Source organism: Chiloscyllium plagiosum, chromosome 16 (assembly GCF_004010195.1).
Source record: "Chiloscyllium plagiosum isolate BGI_BamShark_2017 chromosome 16, ASM401019v2, whole genome shotgun sequence".
Lineage (NCBI taxonomy): Eukaryota > Metazoa > Chordata > Chondrichthyes > Orectolobiformes > Hemiscylliidae > Chiloscyllium > Chiloscyllium plagiosum.
Window position 1 is genome coordinate 44,036,562 of NC_057725.1, and position 20,561 is coordinate 44,057,122.

The 20,561-nt window shown below is 40.2% G+C and overlaps 1 protein-coding gene across 8 annotated transcripts in view; it reads right to left on the reverse strand.

The window, feature by feature from the left end:
- Positions 1-20,561, reverse strand: part of abcc8 (ATP-binding cassette, sub-family C (CFTR/MRP), member 8) — a 234,343-nt gene that overhangs the window by 8,807 nt on the left and 204,975 nt on the right. For all 8 annotated transcript variants that reach the window (XM_043705957.1, XM_043705956.1, XM_043705955.1 and 5 more), the window contains 4 exons: positions 19,564-19,642; positions 17,413-17,521; positions 15,933-16,036; positions 9,010-9,143 (listed from right to left, as the gene is read on the reverse strand). In XM_043705957.1, coding sequence (XP_043561892.1) covers positions 9,010-9,143; positions 15,933-16,036; positions 17,413-17,521; positions 19,564-19,642 — 426 coding nt within the window. The remainder of the gene's footprint in view (positions 1-9,009; positions 9,144-15,932; positions 16,037-17,412; positions 17,522-19,563; positions 19,643-20,561) is intronic.

Below are 20,561 nucleotides of genomic sequence, written 5' to 3' on the forward strand. Positions count from 1 at the left end.
TGGAATGCAATAGGTCTCCCACCACTTGAAAAGGAAAAACATTTTGCAAAAGCACTCATTGGAGAGTTCATTAGTGAAAACATGCAGCACGCTGTCATTTGTGGGCCTCTGATTTTCTGATACAGTTGTGGAGGTGGTATGGGGTAACTGGAAATGAGGGAAGTTCCCTTGTCAGGAATATCAGTCCCAGGTTCTGGTGTGGATTGTCAGTATTCTGTTTATATTGGCAACCTCTCCATTTACAGTTTGCTACATCTTTCCAAGCTGACTGACTGGCATTTAATTATATTCATTATTTGTATCTCAGTCTTGGTCACATTGCAGTAAAATCTGTATTCAAAAATTCTGGAGAAACGCAAGAGTAATATTTACATTCCTTGGTAATGCAGCAAAGTAGGCGTCATGGACTTAATCTTCTCATTGGGAATAGAATTCACCTGTATAAAACCAGGGCTACTGACCAGTAATGTATGACCTTTGATATTTGAATACTTAAAGCTTTTATTGGAAGTGATTATTAAAGGAGGGATGAAAAGCAGATTTATGTCTGAGGTGACTGTGATGCATTTCACTTTGCACATGGAATTTTACAAACTGACCTATGATCATCCAGCTGGAAATATCCGAGGGAACCTATCTTTGCAAGCTATGCTTCATTGTTGAGTTACTGGCATCTAACATCAGATACAACATTTCCCACATTCTAATGAATCTCCATGCTGCCCTTTCTAAAGCTTTATCACATTTTCTCTCATGGGGAGCCTAAATTGTAGGCAGCACTCTAAGATCTTATATTGGTTCTTTTGTATCTCTTAGCTTTTATAAATTCTATGAACTGGGATATAACCCAGGATTTTCTACAGCTTTATCAAGTTTATCTTCGGTCTACAATCTGGTGTTCATTCACACCACTGAACATACATTCATTAAGCCTCATTTCTTTTGCTATTGTGTGAAAATATTACCTCACTTACTCACATTGAAATCAGTCTGTTTATTTTCACTTCACTCTTCTCCCCCCACCCCCACCTTTAAACGTTAATACTTCAGATGGCTAAATAAGGTTAACTAACACTCCTATTTTATATCTTACTAATTTCAAAATATTGGGCTGTAAGGCCAGTAAGCAAATAATTGATGCAGACGTGGAAAAGAAATAGCTCCAGTACTGAACATTGTGGGGCACTATTGGCCACTTTGAAGTTCTGAAACATCTGTACAGTCCTTTCTCTATCTACCAACAAATTTCTAATCGAGATTGCAATGTCTCCCCTAATTCAAGGCCTTTAACGGTCTCTAACAATGTACCATGTGGGAACTTCTCCAAGACAAAATTCTTATCAACTGTGACATTATCCCCCATTTCTATTACCTCAAAATGGGATTTTAGCGTTACAAACAAGCATAGGAATTTGGAGCAGCCAGCCCTTTGAGCCTGTTCTGCCATACAATAAAGTGATAAAATAGAGACAGGCAGGAGGCTGGAAGAACACAGCGAGCCAGGCAAATCAGGTGGTGGAGAAGTCAACGTTTTGAGGGTAACGTTTCTTCAGGACTGCTAAAGGGTTACACCTGAAGTGTTGACTTCTGCACCTCCTGATGTTGCCTGGCTTTGTGTGTTCTTCCAGCCACCTGCCTGTCTATTTTGGATTCCAGCATCTGTCTCTATACTATAAAATTATGGCTGTTCAGCTTGTAACTTGAAATATATGTCTGCTTACACCTGATAGCTTTTCACCCCCTTGATTACCAAGACTTTATCTACTGCCACCTTGAAAATACTCTGCTGCATTACATTTTCAGGAAGGGAGTTCAGAGGCTTATGACCCTCAGATTAAAAAATATCCTTAACTGTGTTTTAAAGGGGATAGCCCTGATTTTTGAATAGCGATCCCAGTTTCAGGTTCTTCCACAACAGGAAGTATACTCTCTACATTAACCCTATCGAGGATCTTCAAGAACTTATGTTTCAATCAAGTGATATTTTACTATTCTTGCAGCAGGTACAAGTCTGGCATGTTCAACCTTTCCTCATAAGGCAACACCATAGTGCCAACACCATTCCTGCATACAGTGGTATAGGGAAGGGGTGAATAGACATTTGAAAAGACATTTGAAATGAAAAAAAAAATTGAATACCATGGAAGCTTGATGGGCTGAATGCCCTTTTATAAGTTCATAAAATATAAGACCAGAATTAGGCTATTTGGCCCATCGAGTCTGCTCCCCCTATTGATCATGCCTCATATGCTCCTCACCCCCATTTTCCTGCCTACTCCCCATATCCCTTCAACCCATTACCAATTAAAAATATGTCTAACTCCTCCTTAAGTTTACTCACTTTCCCAGTATCCATTGCACTTTGGGGTAGCAAATTCCACACATTCACAACCCTTTGAGAGAAGTAGTTTCTCCTCAACTCTGTTTTAAATTTATAAGACCATAAGAAATAGGAGTGGACGTAAGGCCATTCGGACCATCGAGTCCACTCTGCTATTCAATCATGGCTGATGGACATTTCAATGCCACTTATCTGCACTCTCCCTGTACCCCTTCATTCCTTGCGAGATTAAGAATTTATCAATCTCTGCCTCGAAGACACTGAACGTTCCGGCCTCCACTGCACTCCGTGGCAGTGAATTCCACCACTCTCTGGCTGAAGAAGTGTCTCCTCATTTCTGTTCTAAATTGACCCCCTCTAATTACAACAGATTACAACAGGATCTTGGCCAGATGGGCCAATGAGCTGAGAAGTGGCAGATGGAGTTTAATTCAGATAAATGCGAGGTGCTGCATTTTGGGAAAGCACATCTTAGCAGGACTCATACACTTAATGGTAAGGTCCTAGGGAGTGTTGCTGAATAAAGAGACCTTGGAGTGCAGGTTCATAGCTCCTTGAAAGTGGAGTCGCAGATAAATAGGATAGTGAAGAAGGGGTTTGGTATGCTTTCCTTTATTGATCAGAGTATTGAGTACAGGAGTTGGGAGGTCATGTTGCGGCTGTACAGGACATTGATTAGGCCACTGTTGGAATATCGTGTGCAATTCTGGTGCCCTTCCTATCAGAAAGATGTTGTGAAACTTGAAAGGGTTCAGAAAAGATTTACAAGGATGTTGCCAGGGTTGGAGGATTTGAGCTATAGAAAGAGGCTGTTTTCCCTGGAGCGTCAGAGGCTGAGAGGTGACTTTATAGAGGTTTACAAAGTTATGAGGGGTATGAATAGGGTAAATAGACAAGGTTTTTTCCCCGGGGTCAGGGAATCCAGAACGAGAGGGCATAGGTTTAGGGTGAAAGGGGAAAGATATAAAAGAGACCTAAGGGGCAACTTTTTCTCACAGAGGGTGGTACAGGTATGGAATGAGCTGCCAGGGGAAGTGGTGGAGGCTGGGACAATTGCAACATTTAAGAGGCATTTAGATGGGTATATGAATAGGAAGGGTTTGGAGGGATGTGGGCCAGGTGGTGGCAGGTGGGACTAGATTGGGTTGGGATATCTGGTCGGCATGGACGGGTTGGACCAAATGGTCTGTTTCCATGCTGTACATCTATGTCTCTATGACTCTATAATTCTAAGGCTATGCCCATGAGGCCTAGTATCCCTGCCTGATGGAAACAATTTCCCAGCGTCCACCCTTTCTGAGCCATGCATTCTCTTGTAAGTTTCTATTAGATCTCCCTTCAACCTTCTAAACTCTAATGAATACAATCCCAGGATCCACAGCCATTCATCATATCTTATTTGCTACCTCTTATCCTAAGAATATGACCTCTTGTCCTTGAACGCCCGACAAGAGGAAGCATCGACTCCATGTCTATTTTATCCACACCTTTTATCATCTTGAATATCTCAAATTATGCCTGCTACTATGTTCCAACCTATCTTGTCAGCAAATTTGGCAATTATGCCTGTCGTCCCTTCATCTAATAAACATTGTAAACAGTTGAGGTCCCAGCTAAAATTCTAGTGACCCACCGCTTGCTACATCTTGATAAACTGAAAAAGAACAATTTACACCAACTTTTTGCTTTCTATTGGGCAGCTAATCTCGGTCAATATGCTACTCTCTACACCATGAGCTTTTATTTTCTGCTATAACTCTTGATGTGGCAACTTATCAAATGCCTTCTGTAAATTTAAGTACTGTCCGTCCCTTTATCCATAGCATTTGTTACTTTCACAAAGAAAACCCCAATAGATTGGTCAGATATGATTTCCTTTTCAGAAAACCATGTTGACTTCTCCTGATCCAAGGGTACTGTTTTAATGTCTTTACTAATTGTTTCTAATATTTGGTCTTTGACAGATGTTAAGCATACTGCTTTCTGCACCCCCTTTTTGACTAACGTACTCACTTCTGCTCTTTTCCAATCTAATTAGTCCATTGTTGAATCAAAAGAGTTTTTGAAAATTAAACCAAGTCAACAACTATTTCACTTGCCACTTTTTTAAAGACCCTAGCATAAAACCCATCAATACCCATGTACTTGTCAGCTCAAACTCCCACAATTCATTCATCACTACTTCTGTTGATTGTGATTTTTCCTGAGCTCCTCCCTCTTCCATTTTCCAATTTATCATTGCTTCTTGAAAGTTTCTTGTGTCCTCTATAGTGAGGACCAATGCAAACTACCTATTCAATTCATCAGTGACTTCTTATTTTCCATATTTAAACCTCCAATCTAACTTATCAAAGAACTCACTTTGCTAAATCCTTTCTTTCTCAGATGTTTATAGAAACTCTTACTTTGTTTTTATATTTCTGTCTAACTTCCTCTCACATTCTAATTTATCCCTTTATTAATTGTTTGGTCATTCTTTGTTTTTCTTTGCATTCTGTCCAGTATTCTGACATGCCACCTGCCTTTTCCACACAATCATAAGGTTTTTCTTTTTAATTTGATATTTGACATTCCTAGTTAACCACGGATTGTTGGACTATCCTTTGGAAATTATCTTCCTTGTGATTTCTGAATATCCCCTTAAATTGTGCCACTGCATCTTAGTTGATTTATCCATTAATTTACTTCACCAATTTACTTTAGCCAGCTATGCTTTCATGCCTGCAAAATTCCCATTGTTTAAATTTATATTTAAAAACATCTTGGACCCATTTCTCTCTCCCTCAAGTGGTATTATGATTGCTGTTACATAGGGGTGCCTTCACTTGGAGATCACAAACTAACCCCATCTCATTGTACAACATCAAGACCCAGATTTCCTCATGACTAGACAGTTGTTATTCCAGTGTAGATATTAGTTGCACATGGAGACCCTACAGAACTCCATGACAGCAGGCTCTAAAGGAAATGCTCAAGAAATTGATCATTCTGCTGGGCAATTTCCCTATGCCTGGGACCCTCAGAGTTTCCCTTTAAATCAGGGCAATTCAGAAGGAGCTGATGAAACTATATAGTAAAAGAAAAGGAATAAAAAAGGCTTTGTTTATCCCTTGAGTAACTATTTAACTGACACATACTTAACTCACAATCCTTCGACTACATATTCCCCCATCTTCAGACCCTGATTTGATACCTCACTAAAACCCAACACCACCTACCCCCGCTCCATGAACCTTTCCCTTGCGGCTGAACATTACCGGCCTTCCCCCACTGCCAGACATGCTTTCTTATCCCCAAACCTGACACTCCGCTTGCCCCTCTGTCAGGCCAGACTCCTCTTCTCCCATGACCAGACATGCTCCCTTTAGCCCTGCCAGACCTGACCACTACCTTCCTACATTGCCAGACCTGACAATGCCCCACTGCTCCTCCCCACTCTTGCCCCACCACCATCACAACCAGACACCATCCTTACCCTGTGGTTAGACCTGACATCCCTTCCACCACTCCAGAGCCAATATCCCAATGATCTAATCTTCAGACAACACTTCTTCCCCAAATCCACTCCCAACCCTCTTTCCTAACATGGGTCCAGATCCCCTGCTGTACCAATCCCTCCCCCACTTATCCTTCTTGCCTCCCTGTTGGACCAAATTTTTCCCTGCCATTTCTTCCAGCTCAAACACTGAACCACCTTCCTGGCTACCTTGCCACCCTGACACCCTTCCCACCTAGCATCCTAACCATGTAACATCTTGCTCCCTAACCAACTAGCGTCCTGACCCCTAACATTCTACCTCTGTCCAGCTGGCAACCCACTACCTACCCAGGAGCATCCTACCCACCTACCCATCCAGTACCCTACCCTCCCTATACCCTAAAATCAAACTCACTTATGAAAACTTACTATTTCACAGCAGCTGTCAAAGTGGCTGTGCTTGATAATTGTATAACTAAGGGAATGGGGACAAGACATCAAATTTGTAAGATGTTTTAAACTGACTTGTAGAATCAGGGCCAAAGAGAAAGGCAGGAAGTAATAAAGCTTTAAATGTCAGAATATAGTAGCTGACTGCTGTGAAAAGGGGGTGTGGTTTACTTCCCCCTGTTGGTTCATGCTACAAAAGAACTGTCAGCATGGAAGTAACGTTCTCCATTTCTGAAGGAACCCTGATCAGAATCTGTTGTCAAAAATACTGAACACGTTTTTTTGCTAATAAAGAAGGGACAGAATGGCAAAGTGAGAGAGATGACCACTCTTAGAAAATCTGCCTGTAAGTGCTCTTTGGTCAGCTCTGGAATATGTTGCTCTAAGAAACTATTCTGAAATAGCCTTTCCTTTCTGATTTTTCTAGTTTATATGTTGGTTAAACACTACCATGATTGTCATTCCTTTCTGACAAGCTCATTATTTCTTCCTTTGTGTTTCTCAACCGTGTGGTTACTACTAGGAGCCCTGCATACTACTCCACAAGTAACTTCTCTTTAACATTTATCATTTCTACCCAGAGTATTTTCACATCTTGGTTTCCTGAACTTAAGTCATTCCTCTCTATTCTGTTAATGCCCACCATTAACAAACACAGCTAACCCTCCATCTTTTCCTAGTTCGTCATCACTCCAAAATGTCCTGCACCCTTCATGTAACTTGCCGCCATGTCTCTGTAATGGCTTCCAGATCATACTTATTCATGTCTATTTCCAATGTCAGATTTGTTTCAAATCCTAAATGCATTCAGATAGAAGGCTGGAAATCACAGTGGGTCAGGTGGCATCTATGGAGAGAGAACTCTGAAGAAGAGTCATCCAGACACAAAACATTAGCTTGCCCTCTCTCCACGGATGTTGTCTGATCCACTGTGATTTCCAGCATTTTTTGCTTTCAGTACAGATTCTAGCACCTGCAGCAATTTGCTCCTTCAGATCAAGAGCCTTAAAGTTTTATACTTTTCACCTCTTTGCAAAATTTAGTCTAATCTGTTAGTTCACTCTTTTTGTATTCTTGTTTTCATCATAAAATGGCAATCAATGCTAATTCAATTGTTGAATTTAAATCCAAGATAGACAAAGTTTTTATTAAGCAAAGGTATCGAGAAATGGGTCCAAAGCAGGTATATGGGGTTAGGCCACAGATCAGCCCTGATCTTATTGAATGGCAGAACAGAATACTCCTGTCCCAATGTTCATTCCTGTCACACAGAAACATAGAAAACAGGAGCAGGATTAGACCATTTGGCCCTTCGAGCCTGCTCTGCATCTATTATGATCATCGTTGATTATCCAACTCAGTAGACGGATCCGGATTCTCTCCTATGTCCTTTGATCTCTTAGCCCTAAGTGTTATATCCATCTCCTTCTGGAAATCAGAATGTTTTGGCCTCCATTGCTTTCTGCAGTAACAAATCCCTTAGGCTCACCACTCCCTGGGTGAAGAAATTTTGCCTTATTTCAGTCCTAAAATTGTTTACCCCATAGCATTCGATTGTGACCCTGGTCCTGGACTCCCCCACCACTGGGACCATCCTTCCTACATCTACCCTGTCTAGTCCTGTTAGGATTTTATAAGTTTTACCTGTTTTCTAAATCAACCTATTCAGCGATGCTATCACACACCCCTTGAAGAGGTGTGACTTGAACTCAGGGCTGCCTGGCTCAAAGATACTATCACTGCACCAAGAGCCCTGTCTTTTTATAGTTTTACTGGTTAGGATTTTGTGGGTCACATCTGTTTATGGTTTCCTGCCTTTCTCTTTGGCCCTGATTATGCTGGTCAAGTCAAACATCTTCCCAAATGTGATCCCTTGTTGCCACCATTTAATCCTCTCCCTTAGTTATGAAATTGGTAAGAACATCAGACCTAGTACAGTTCAGGTGGTTACTGCCCCATTGGTGCAGCTCCCACTTTCTTCAGTTCTCGTGCCAGTGCATCACGAACCTGAACATACTTCTCCCACTAGTCTTTCAGCCATGTATTCAACTCTAATCTGTTATGCCCTGTGCCAATTTGCACATTGTTCCTAAAGCAGAGATGATGATGTTTTGAGGTTCTGCTTTTTAATTTGAGAACTAGATCCTCATTCTGACTACGCAGAATCTCCTCTGGAACCGACATGGACCTGATGACTGGATCCTCCCCGTCCCACTGCAAGTTCCTCTCCAGCTCTGAGCAGATGTCCCAGACCAATGACACTAGGCCGGCAATACCGTCATCTAGACTCATGCACGTTTGCTGCAGAGAATAGTATCATTTTCTCTCACTGTACTCTTCCCTACTATCTCTGCATTCATTCTTATTCCTCCCTCTCGAATGGCTTCTTGTATCACACTGCCATGGTTAGTTAGCTCATCCATCCTGCATCCCTAACAGGCACAAATGTCCATTTTTAAATCTGTACTGACTGTATCTAAATATTCTCTTTGTCTAGATACAATTTAAATTCTAATTAGAAAGACATAAGATTTTCGAGAACAGATGTTGATCTAATTGACTCCTTTAAACCATCTTTGTGGGGATACCGTTGAATACTATCAAAGTTAGAGTGGAAGACTTTGGAATTTCCAGGTTTGAAATACCTTTACAATGTAATTCCTAAAACCATATCATAGATCCCTGTAGTGAAGTCTCACACTGAAAAATCCAGTAGTGGAAGTTGAAGCTTGGTACTCACGGTTGCCATGTCTATTGAGGCTGTAGCTTCATCCATGATCAGCACACTACTCTTGCGTACAAAAGCTCTCGCCAAGCAAAACAGTTGACGCTGACCCAAGCTAAAATTTTCTCCTCCTTCAGTAACTATAGCATCTACCATTCAAACGTGAAAAGAAACAAAATAGGAATCTTGGTAATCATTCTTGCGACAGTTAACTTTTACCTAAACTTTCATATTACATGGAATTAGACCAAAAGGTTCCTATGTTTCTGAAATGGTGTGAAAAAGGCATAGGTGATTAGGTTTTTCCCCCTTATTCAATCTAAACATGTTTGTAATTACTACTATCTTATTTATTGTTTCAGAATTGAAATTAGTTTGAAGGACCAAATATTAAGCATGATAATAAGTGTCAGAATGTGTCCATTAGGGATATCCTGCACTGATTGTGCCAAAGTATGTGGGGTCAAGATGATGCCATTTAATTCAAATAATGGAGGCAGAGACTTGCAACACTCGTGATGAATGTTAGGAATCTGTTACAGAACATCAGCTGAAAAATGTGAATCAGGGTTTTAGACAAGAGTTGGGAGTGTTGGTGTGGGTCGGGTGGGTATGGGCTGATGCTCAGTTCTTTAAGGTGGGAACTGGCCAGCATGTCCTCATCTTTAGGCACACCCTTGCATTTATGATTGTCCGTAGTTAAGGCAGGTAGCCACTCTGACCTATTTCATTCTCAGCAAAACCACAGAAAGTTTGCTGAACAAAGGTGAGAATATAATACGCCTGTGCCTCTTCCTGATGCCAAATCTCTCAATTACCAAGTGCCTTCGAATGGGCTTAAACCCACTTAGAGTCATAGAGATGTACAGCATGGAAACAAACCCTTCGGTCCAATTCGTCCATGCTGACCAGATATCCTAAATTAATCTAGTCCCATTTATCAGCACTTGACCCAAATCCTTCTAAACTCTTCCTATTTATATACCCATCCAGATGCCTTTTAAATGTTGTAATTGTACCAGCCTCCACCACTTCCTCTGCCAGCTCATTCCATGCACCCACCACCCTGTGTGAAAAAGTTGCCCCTTAGGTCCCTTTCAATTCTTTCCCTTCTCACTCTCAACCTATGCTCTCTAGTTCTGAACTCCCCCATCCCAGGGAAAAGACCTTGTCTATTTAACCTCTCCATGCCACTCATGATTTTATAAACCTCTATATGGTCACCTCTCAATCTTTGACACTCCAGGAAAAACAACCCCAACCTATTCAGCCTCTCCCTATTGCTCAAACCCTCCAGGTCTGGCAACATCCTTGTAAATCTATTCTGAGCCCTTTCAAGTTTCACAACATCCTTTCTATAGGAGGGAGACCAGAATTGCACACAATATTCAAAACGTGACCTAACCAATGTCCTGTACATCCACAACACGATCTCCTTACTCCTATACTCAATGCACTGACCAATAAAGGAAAGTATACCAAACATCATCTTCACTATCCTATCTACATGCAACTTCACTTTCAAGGGACAATGAACCCGCACTCCAAGGTCTCTTTGTTAGCAACACTCCCCAGGACCTTACGATTAAGTGTATAAGTTCTGCTCTGATTTCCATTTCCAAACTGCAGCACCTCACATTTATCTAAACTAAACTCTGTCACTTCTCAGCCCATTGGCCAATCTGATCAAGATCCTGTTGCACTTGTGTTTAAAGAGACTAAACATAAAATACTAGTAAAGTTGCAACAAATTAGAAAATAATTAGTTAAAAATGGTCTGGAATCTTCACTTAGGAGAAAGGTGACCTGCATTTAGACTGGTTTGATTGATAGGCTATTTGGTGTGACTTAAAAAAAAAGCCAAGTGTTTTTCAAGCTTCCTTTTAAGGGCTTTTGCCCGAAACGTCGATTTCGAAGCTCCTTGGATGCTGCCTGAACTGCTGTGCCCTTCCAGCACCACTGATCCAGAATTCCTTTTTTGGAACTTGGTTTGTTTTGATGGCTAAGCCAATTATAAATGCATGCGTATGTTTCAAAAGTCAAAATAACACTTTCTTCAAGAGGGGCTTGTGTATTGTATTAACAGTTTTAAGAGGTTATTTACGTTACTACTGAACAAGATTGTGTTTACAACTGAATGACCGGTTGAGGAGGATTACCAGAGGATTTAGCAGATTTATAGATAGGCTGGAGATTTGACTGGAGAAATGGCAGATGGAATTTAATCCAGTGATGCATGTTGGAAGGTCTAATGCAGGAGGGATGTATGCAGTAAATCACAGAACTATTAGAAGCATTAACATACAGAGGGACTAAGGAGTACAGGTCCACAGTTCCACGATAGTGGCAACACAAGTGAATAAGGTGGTTAAGGAGGCTGATGCCTTGCTTGCCTTCATCATTTGGAGCACTGAGTACAAAAATTGGCAAGTCATGTTGTAGTTGTATAGAACTTTAGGAAGGCCATATTTGGAATATTAGGTACAATTCTGGCCATCACACTACCAGAAGGATATAGAGGCTTTGGAGAGGGTCCAGAAAAGAATGTTGCCTGGTTTGGAGTGTATTAATTATGAGGAGAGATTGAACAAACTCAGTTTATTTTCACTTGAACATCAGAAGCTGAGGGGCAATCTGATAAAGGTTTACAAAATTATGAGAGGCATGGATAGAATGGATAGTTGGAGTTTTTTTCCCCAGTGTAGAAATGTCAATTAATTCAGGATATAGGTTTAAAGTAAAAGGGAGAAAATTTAAAGGGGATGTGTGCGAGGTAAGTTTTCTTTCCCCCCCCCACACAGGGGGTGATAAGTGCCTGGAATGCACTGCCAGAGGAGGTGGTAGAAGCAGATACATGAATAGGCCAGAAAGAGGGGGATATGGACTGCGTTGAAAGGCATCATGCATTGGCATATGCTTGATGGGCCAAAACGGCTGTTACTTTGCTGTACTGTTCTTTGACCACATAAAGGAGATTTAACATTTTACTATTGGACTTGGAGGTTTTTTTCTCAGGGGGATGGTTGTATGTCTGAAAAATAGCACTTCTAGAGTTGGATTTTCTAACCAGCCTGCTTTGGCATCCAAACTCCTCCAATACAGCCTGGAGAGCTAGAAAATGCAAACCCTCTCACCCATGTATTCAGAAGGTGAAAATATGGGTGTATAGACAGAAATGAGATATTCTTGTTTTCTGATTACAACACAAAAATTCAACACCGGAAAGCAAGTATATTAAATTAGTTCCTGGAAAAAGGTAAATTATTTGTTCATCATCTATTGGAATTAAAAAGACATTATACAAGACATTGGTTCGGCTGCATTTAGAATGCTGTGTAGAGTTATGGTCGCCACATTACCAAAAGGTTGTGGACGCTTTGGAGAGGGTTTACGAGGATATTGCCTGGTATGGAAGGTGCTAGCTATGAAGAAAGGTTGAGTAGGTTGATTGAGGTTTACAAAATCATGAAGAGTGGATAGAGACAAACTTTTTCCCCAGGGTGAAGGATTCAATAACGAGATGTCAGGCTTTCAAGGTGAGAGGTGAAAAGTTTAAGGGGGTATGCACGTGGCAAGTACTTCACACAGAGGGTGATAGGCATTTGGAATGTTAGCAGAGGTGGTACAGGCATGCACGGTAGATTTATTTAAGATGCATCTGGACAGATGCATGCGTAGGTGGGGAGCAGAGGGATACAAATGCTCAGGAATTGACCGACACGTTTAGACAATACATTTGGATTGGCTCAGGCTTGGAGTGCCGAAGGGCCGGTTCCTGGGATGTAAATTTTCTTTGTTCTTTGATAACCAAAGGTAACTAAATAAATCTTCTCTGAATTAATCATATCTAGATTCCTATACACCATCAACACAGATGCAGTAAACATTTACTTTTCCTCTCTCACTCTTCAATTTTAAATCTCTCTCCGTCACTCTGAACTAAATATAAAAACATGAAAACAGTTTCCTTTTATCCAAAGTAAAATCTAATTTTGAAATCATCTGGAAAAACACATTCATTGTTATAGTTATAACTAATTATTCAGTCTTCGAGGACGTGAAATTCACATTGTACTGTAGCTCAAAATATTTGAAATAATAGCTCTTTTCCAACTACTTTGCATTTTCTTTTTGATCGCTTCATTGGAAAAGAAAATCATGCAGACTATAAAATGGATTGCCAATTTGCTAGTGGTCACTTTGCAGTACCTGTCAAAACGAATTTCACTCCATTTTCTCTCCCCCCCTCACATGCAATCTCTTTCATACAATACCTGTCCCACTCAAATTTACTCAATCATATGCACTGCTTTTATCCAAACTTTTCTTTCCCATAGATGCACTTAAAGCTCAATAAATGCTTGCACCTTCAGACTTTAAGCCAGCAGAATTTTAATTGTGTATCAAAAATATAAACTTAAGACCTATGCAAAAATGTCTTCTCCACTGTCCAGTTTATGAGAGAGATAGAATGAAGTAATGACATTGATAAAGATGCTCAGACAGGTTAACTCAAAAGTCAAGAGTATGGTGCTGTAAATGCACAGCAGGTCAGGCAGCATCAGAAGAGCAGGAGAATTGATGTTTTGGGCAAAAGCCCTTCATCAGAAATTAGGCTTATGAGCCAAGGGAGTGGAGAGATAAATGAGAGGGGGTTGGGCTGGGGACAGGTTGCTGAGTGCAATAGGTAGATACAAGTGGGGGTAATGGTAATAGGTCGGAGGGGAGGGTGGACCAGATAGATGGGAAGGAAGATAGAAAGATAGGACAGGTCATGAGGACGATGCTGAGTTGGAAGGTTGGAACTGGGATAAGGTGGGAGGAGGGGAAATGAGAAAGCTGGTGAAATCCACATTGATGCCGTGTGGTTGGAGGGTCCTAAATTGGAAAATGAGGCATTCTTCTTCTAGGAGTCGGGTGGTTAAGGTGTGGCGAACAGGCCCAGGACCTGCATGTCCTTGGTGGAGTGGGAGGGGGAATTTAAGTGTTCAGCCACAGGGTGGTAGGGGTTGGTGCGGGTGTCCCGGAAATGTTCTCTGAAGTATTCTGCAAGTAGGCATCCGGTTTCTCAAGTGTAGAGGGGACCGAATCGGGCGCAACGAGTCCAAAACCCCAAAGAGCCTTCACCATCTGCCAGAGATTTACCTGCACTTTCATATCATGTCATTTACTGTATCCATTGCTCTTGATGTGGTCTCCTCTACACTGGGGAGATAGGATGCCTACTTGCAGAGTGATTCAGAGAACACCTCCAGGACACCCGCACCAACCAACCCCACCGCCACGTGGCCGAACACTTCAACTCACATAAGACCATAAGACCATTAGACATAGGAGCGGAAGTAAGGCCATTCGGCCCATCGAGTCCACTCCGCCATTCAATCATGGCTGATGGGCATTTCAACTCCACTTACCCGCATTCTCCCCATAGCCCTTAATTCCTTGTGACATCAAGAATTTATCAATTTCTGCCTAGATCTCCCCTTAATCTTCTAAACTCCAATGAATATAATCCCAGGATCCTCAGCCGTTCCTCATACGTTAGACCTACCATTCCAGGGATCATCCGTGTTACTCTCCGCTGGACTCGCTCCAGTGCCAGTATGTCCTTCCTGAGGTGTGCGGACCAAAACTGGACACGGTACTCCAAATGGGGCCGAAACAGAGCTTTATAATGACTCAGTAGCACAACAGCGCTTTTATATTCCAACCCTCTTGAGATAATTGACAACATTGCATTCGCTTTCTTAATCACGCACTCAACCTGCATGTTTACCTTTAGAGATTCCTCAACTAGCACTCCCAGATCCCTCTGTACTTTGGCTTTACGAATTTTCTCACCGTTTAGAAAGTAGTCCATGCTTGTATTCTTTTCTCCAAAGTGCAAGACCTCTCATTTGCTCACATTGAATTCCATCAGCCATTTCCTGGACCACTCTTCCAAACTGTCTAGATCCTTCTGCAGCCTCCCAACTTCCACAGTACTACTTGCCTGTCCACCTAACTTTGTATCATCGGCAAACTTCGCTTGAATGCCCCCAGTCCCTTCATCCAGATCATTAATATATAATGTGAACAGCTGCGGCCCCAACACTGAACCCTGCGGGACACCGCTTGTCACCGGCTGCCATTCCAAAAAAAGAACCTTTTATCCCCCTTTCACTCCACCAAGGATATGCAGGTCTGGGCCTCCTCTATCGCTACACCTTAAGCACCCAACGCCTGGAGGAAGAATGCCTCATTTTCCACCTTGGGACATTCCAATAACACAGCATGAATGTGGATTTCACCAGTTTCTTTATTTCCCCTCCCCCACCTTTTCCCAGATCCAACTTCAGCACTATCCTCATGACCTGTTCTACCTGTCAATCTTCCTTCCCATCTATCTGCTCCACCCTCCTCTCTGACCTATTACCATTACCCCCACCTTATTCTACCTATCAAAATCTAAGCTACCTCCTCCCCAGCTCCACCCTCCTCCCATTTATCTCCACCCCCTTGGCTCACAAGCCTAATTTCTGATGAAGGGCTTTTACCCGAAACGTCAATTTTCCTGCTCCTGGGATGCTGCCTGACCTGCTGTGCTTTCCCAGCACCACACTCTCGACTCTGATCTCCAGCATCTGCAGTCCTCACTTTCTACGTGTGAAGTCAATAGGCAGGTTTAACAATACTATTTTGAAAGAATTGGTTTTCTAAATGAATAAAACCTGTACTTAACCTGCAATATATGGATTGTTAGAAAGTTTGTGTATAGTAAATTGAAACATGTAAAACCAACTCATCAAGTTACACTATTGAAGAAACACAAGGAACAAAGGAGAATAGCAGAGATGATTTATTCTCAAATTTGTTGATGGTTAGCTAACATAAAAGCATACACTTTGTTCGTGGCTTCCCTGCATAACTGTTGCATATTATAAAATTGCCTATGTTACCTAAACCTCCTGGTAACGCCTTCACCACATGTTTGAGCTGAGCGATCTCCAGGGATTCCCACAACACACTGTCTGTGCATTTTTTCTCTGGATCCAAATTAAATCTACAAAAGAAAACTTTGATTCAAACACAAATTCCAAAATCATCTTCTTATTCCTGTCTTACAAAATCCTGATCAACAATCTGCTAACCTGTCTCTCCCAGACTTGGTGGTCAATGTACTTTTAATTGAATGTTATTTTCTAGTGTTTACATATTTCTTAAAATATCAGTTTCATTTCATTGAACATCATTGTAGTCAGGGGATCAATTTAAAATCTTTTTTTGAATTTTATAGTTATTTGCATTCAGTTTTGGATTACAATGAATTCTAAGATAAATTCAAAAAGGGACTTTTCAATCTGAGAAGTTCTATTCCCAAGTATGAAGGTAAGTTCCAATGTTAATTCTACTTATTCCTTCTTAATGTGGAGATTAATATTCATATTTTTTTGCTGAATAAAACTTTTCGTATGAAATTACAAATACTAAGGTAAAACAAAAAGGCCATGCAGGATGTAGTTTTAAAAGTAACAATCATCATCGGCATGAAGATATTTAGTGTTTGAGCCAGACCTGTTAATTGACAGTGAAGGCTAGATGAAATGATCAAACCCATATCTTGTCATCAAAGTAGTCTCCTAGATTACTGTATATTTTTTCTCTATGTACATTATAAACAATCTGTGCTATGATTTGGAATAGGGAAAACCTACGTTAAACTCTTTTGTAAAGAGTTTGACAGGTCATCAAGAAACACCACTCTTCTCTCAATTCCTATTTAAAACAAAGTGAATTTCCAGATCATTCCAATTAGCAAGAAAAAAAAGTCACTCAGAAAATCTTCTGTACTTTGAATCTAATGCTGTTCAGTATACCCTTTGCATTGCTGGGGTTTACCTGTAAACATGTTGACTGTATTGTGATTACCTTTTCAAGCAGTGATGTGTGCAGGAGAACTTTAGTAGCTTTCCCATTAAGTCAACTATCATAGAGAATGCACTGAAAAGTGATCAAACAGATTACACCCAAAATGAGGCATTAAGATTACTCTAGTTGAGATTTCCTGCAACCTTCATAATAGACAATTATTTTTACTTATGGGACATCACAAACTTATTTGTGCAAGCACAAAAACCATCAGAGAATAATCAGATTCATCTTCCTATTACAGAGATTTACTCTGTATTGCTTCTCAGTATACTTTCCTTTTGGGTAATGGTTCAAAGTGTCTATTTTAGGAAATATTTTCTGACACCACTTGAGACATAAGCTCATCAAAATACCAGATAATCCCAAAGTCCCAAACTGTATGGATGCAATGTTTTTTCAATTGGAAAAAATGTCATTTTCTCAAATTTAAGCTGGTTACATCAGAGGATGACTAATCGTGCAATGGCCTTTGTAGTAGAGCCAAACGACCTTATGGTGGATACTCACCGAATTGAACCGCTGAATAGCACAGGATCTTGAAGAATAATGGATAGTCTGGACCGTAAAGTGTTCAGTGGCAGTTTGGAAATATCTATTCCATCAATAATTATCCTCCCTGTGCAGAAAAACAAAGAGGACTCAGAAGAAATGCTTTTAAGCTATGCTTCTGTAAAAGCTATCCTGACGCATGATAAAGATTAGATTTGAAATGGGAAGTAAATAGTTAGTTCATTGTCCAGATATTTGTGTGTAAAAAGATGTCTTTTTAAGAAAAGAAAGACATGCATTTAAATAGCACCTTTCGCTTCCAGGCATTCTGAAACACTTTCCAGCCAACCCACTACTTTTTCTGAAATATTATCACTGTTGTGGAATCACGGTAGCAAATTTGTAAGCTTCCACAAACAGTATTGTGATAATGACTATATGATCTGCTTTTCCATTGCCAGTTGAGGAATAAACATTGGGCAGGGTAACAGGCAAAAATGATTTTTTAAAAAAAAAGTGCCATGGAATCTTTTATATCCATCCTGGAAGGCAGACCAGGGTCTCTGTTCATTATCATCAAAAGGTGACAATTTCTGCACTGCAGCATCTCCTTAGTACTGTATTGGGGTATCAACCCAGATTTTGTGCTCACATTCTGAAATGAGACATGAATCACTACATTCTGACACAAAAATGAGAGAAAGCCACCAACTGAGGCACAGCTGACACTAACATGAAGCAAACCCCAAACAAATCCAGTGTGATAATCTAATTTCCTATAGAATGTAAATGAACCTTCATCTGTTTTATCATTGTTCTCAAGTGTCTATTTTGCTTAAATTATTTGGACATCAATAAAACAAAAAAAAAATTCTGAAATATTGGCAAAAAGACCAAGGAGAAAAAGAGTCTATGATAATATGCCATGATGAATGTACTTCCTTATAATGCTACAGAGCACGTGATCAGGATTTCAACTAAGTGAATACAGTACCACCTCATCCTTATTATTGGGTCAAAGCTTTTAATTGTTTCACACAAAAAGTAGTCATGGTAGTGAAATGGTTGGGCCTGGGTGTGGTGAGGAGGATACAGGCAATTTCTTAATTTTGATGACAGTGTGGTGAACTGAATGCATTTTCCTATCTAGGAAATCGCAAGTTGGGCGTGTTTGTCGTACATTCCCAGAATAAATAACTTGTCATAACAGGAAAACAGAATTATTATAACTACACTCACTTAGTGACAATAGTATTTCTATCATATGAAAAGGAAAGCTAGACTGTTTGTGTGTAATAAAACGAGTTTATTACTGTGAACATCAACCACTCATTTCCTTTGAATGCAGGGGGAGAGTCAGAGAAAATAAACAGTGGCCGTCAATAAATTTGGCTTCATCTGGCAAAGGAAAATATGCTCATTTAAAGTCCATAGCCAGACAGAATCAAAAAATGAGCAGGGGAAATTGATTCTGCTCTCTAAATTGTACTTTTGTTTGCAAAAAGGGATATAACAATTGTTTTCTACGTTTAGTTTCAATCTGTAAAATAAAACAGCCTAATGATTGGTAGTTAACATAAGCTTACTGAAAAACTAGATGAATGCACTTGAGGGCGTTGCAAGGTATACAAGACTAACTGAAAAAGCTAATGGAAGCCGGAGAACTGAAAATAAAAGATTGCTGGAAATACTCAGCTTGTTATTGTGGCATCTGTAGAGAGAAATAGTTATGTTTCAGTTGGCAAAAGATCACCAAATGGGAGTCCAATTCTTACTCGCTAATCATGCTACCACAAAAGGTAGATATTGGGATTTGTGGGCATACATCTGCATAGAAGACACTTGGATTACCAACAAGAGTGATCAGTAAAGAGGACAGAATAACAAAATATCTGCCAAGCTAAAAGAGAATTGAAAAATTTCAACATATCTTTGATGGATAGCAAAATAGACTGGCTATTATGTATTTAGCAAATTTACATTGACACTTGGCTGGGCAATACCACCAGCATCACAATGCTTCAGAACTATGTGTAGCCAACCAAGGCATTTAAAAGTACCAATGTCTGTTGCTTAGGTTCAAGCCAGGATTCAATGCAAGGCAGTTATCAGCTGGCTCAAAAACTGAAGTCATAATATTCAAAACAAACACAGATTAAAATATTTTACCTTCAAACATATCTACCATCCTGAAAAAGGCTAGAGAAAAGGAAGACTTCCCACTGCCAGTTCGTCCACAGATTCCAACCTGTGTAATAAATAGATTCTAATATTGAATATCATAATGTTATGCACAGTAAAGCCTTCAGAGATGCGTACCAAAGGCATGTTGTACTAATATAAATATTATACTTATAAAAATCATGTTGTGATTTACATTTAATGGTCTGATTTTTGGGTTAAGAAATGATAAGGCTAACTTTATATTCAATTTTCTTTTCATTTGTTTTTCTTTGTTTTTTTACATACTGTAACATCTCAATCTCCTCTATCTTGCCATCTAGTTTTGCTTTCAGTACTTCATCTTGCAATGAATTAAGTATTCATACTTATACTTGCTGATTTAAACTTCTGGGTCAGTGAATATTCTTCAGTTTGATTCGTTGAAGAAACATCTGCTCTCATGCACCACAGATCCCGAGAAAAAAATCTCTAGGAACCATAAATTGTTACTTAAAAGCTCACAAGAAGTTTGTCAACAGCTGTAAACACAGCGAATGTGAACATTTTTTGCTTTATCTCTGGCCATAAAATCCAGGCCAGAGTCCTGTCTGTTTATAAGATTCTCATGGTATGAATTACTGTTGTGTTGGAAAACAAACCACCTGTTTTGCACCATCAAAATTACACAAATATAGTGGCACGAATGACTTGAACTTTCTATTTTTAATTGGTGCTATTAACTGAGAGAGGGGTATTGACCAGGTCACCTAAAGAATTTCCCTGCTCTTTGTTAAAGTGTGCTAATATGAACAGACAGCTGGAGGTCTCAGTTCAATATCCCATCTAAAGAACAGCTGCTGTGATAATTTAGCATTCATTATACTGGAATGACTACCTAAAGTATGAGCACCAATTACAGCATGGACTTGCAACCTTCAGACTAAAAAGCACTGTCGGATTATGACCCTGGTGTCGTGTTACTTAGGTCCTTTTCCAACCCAGTC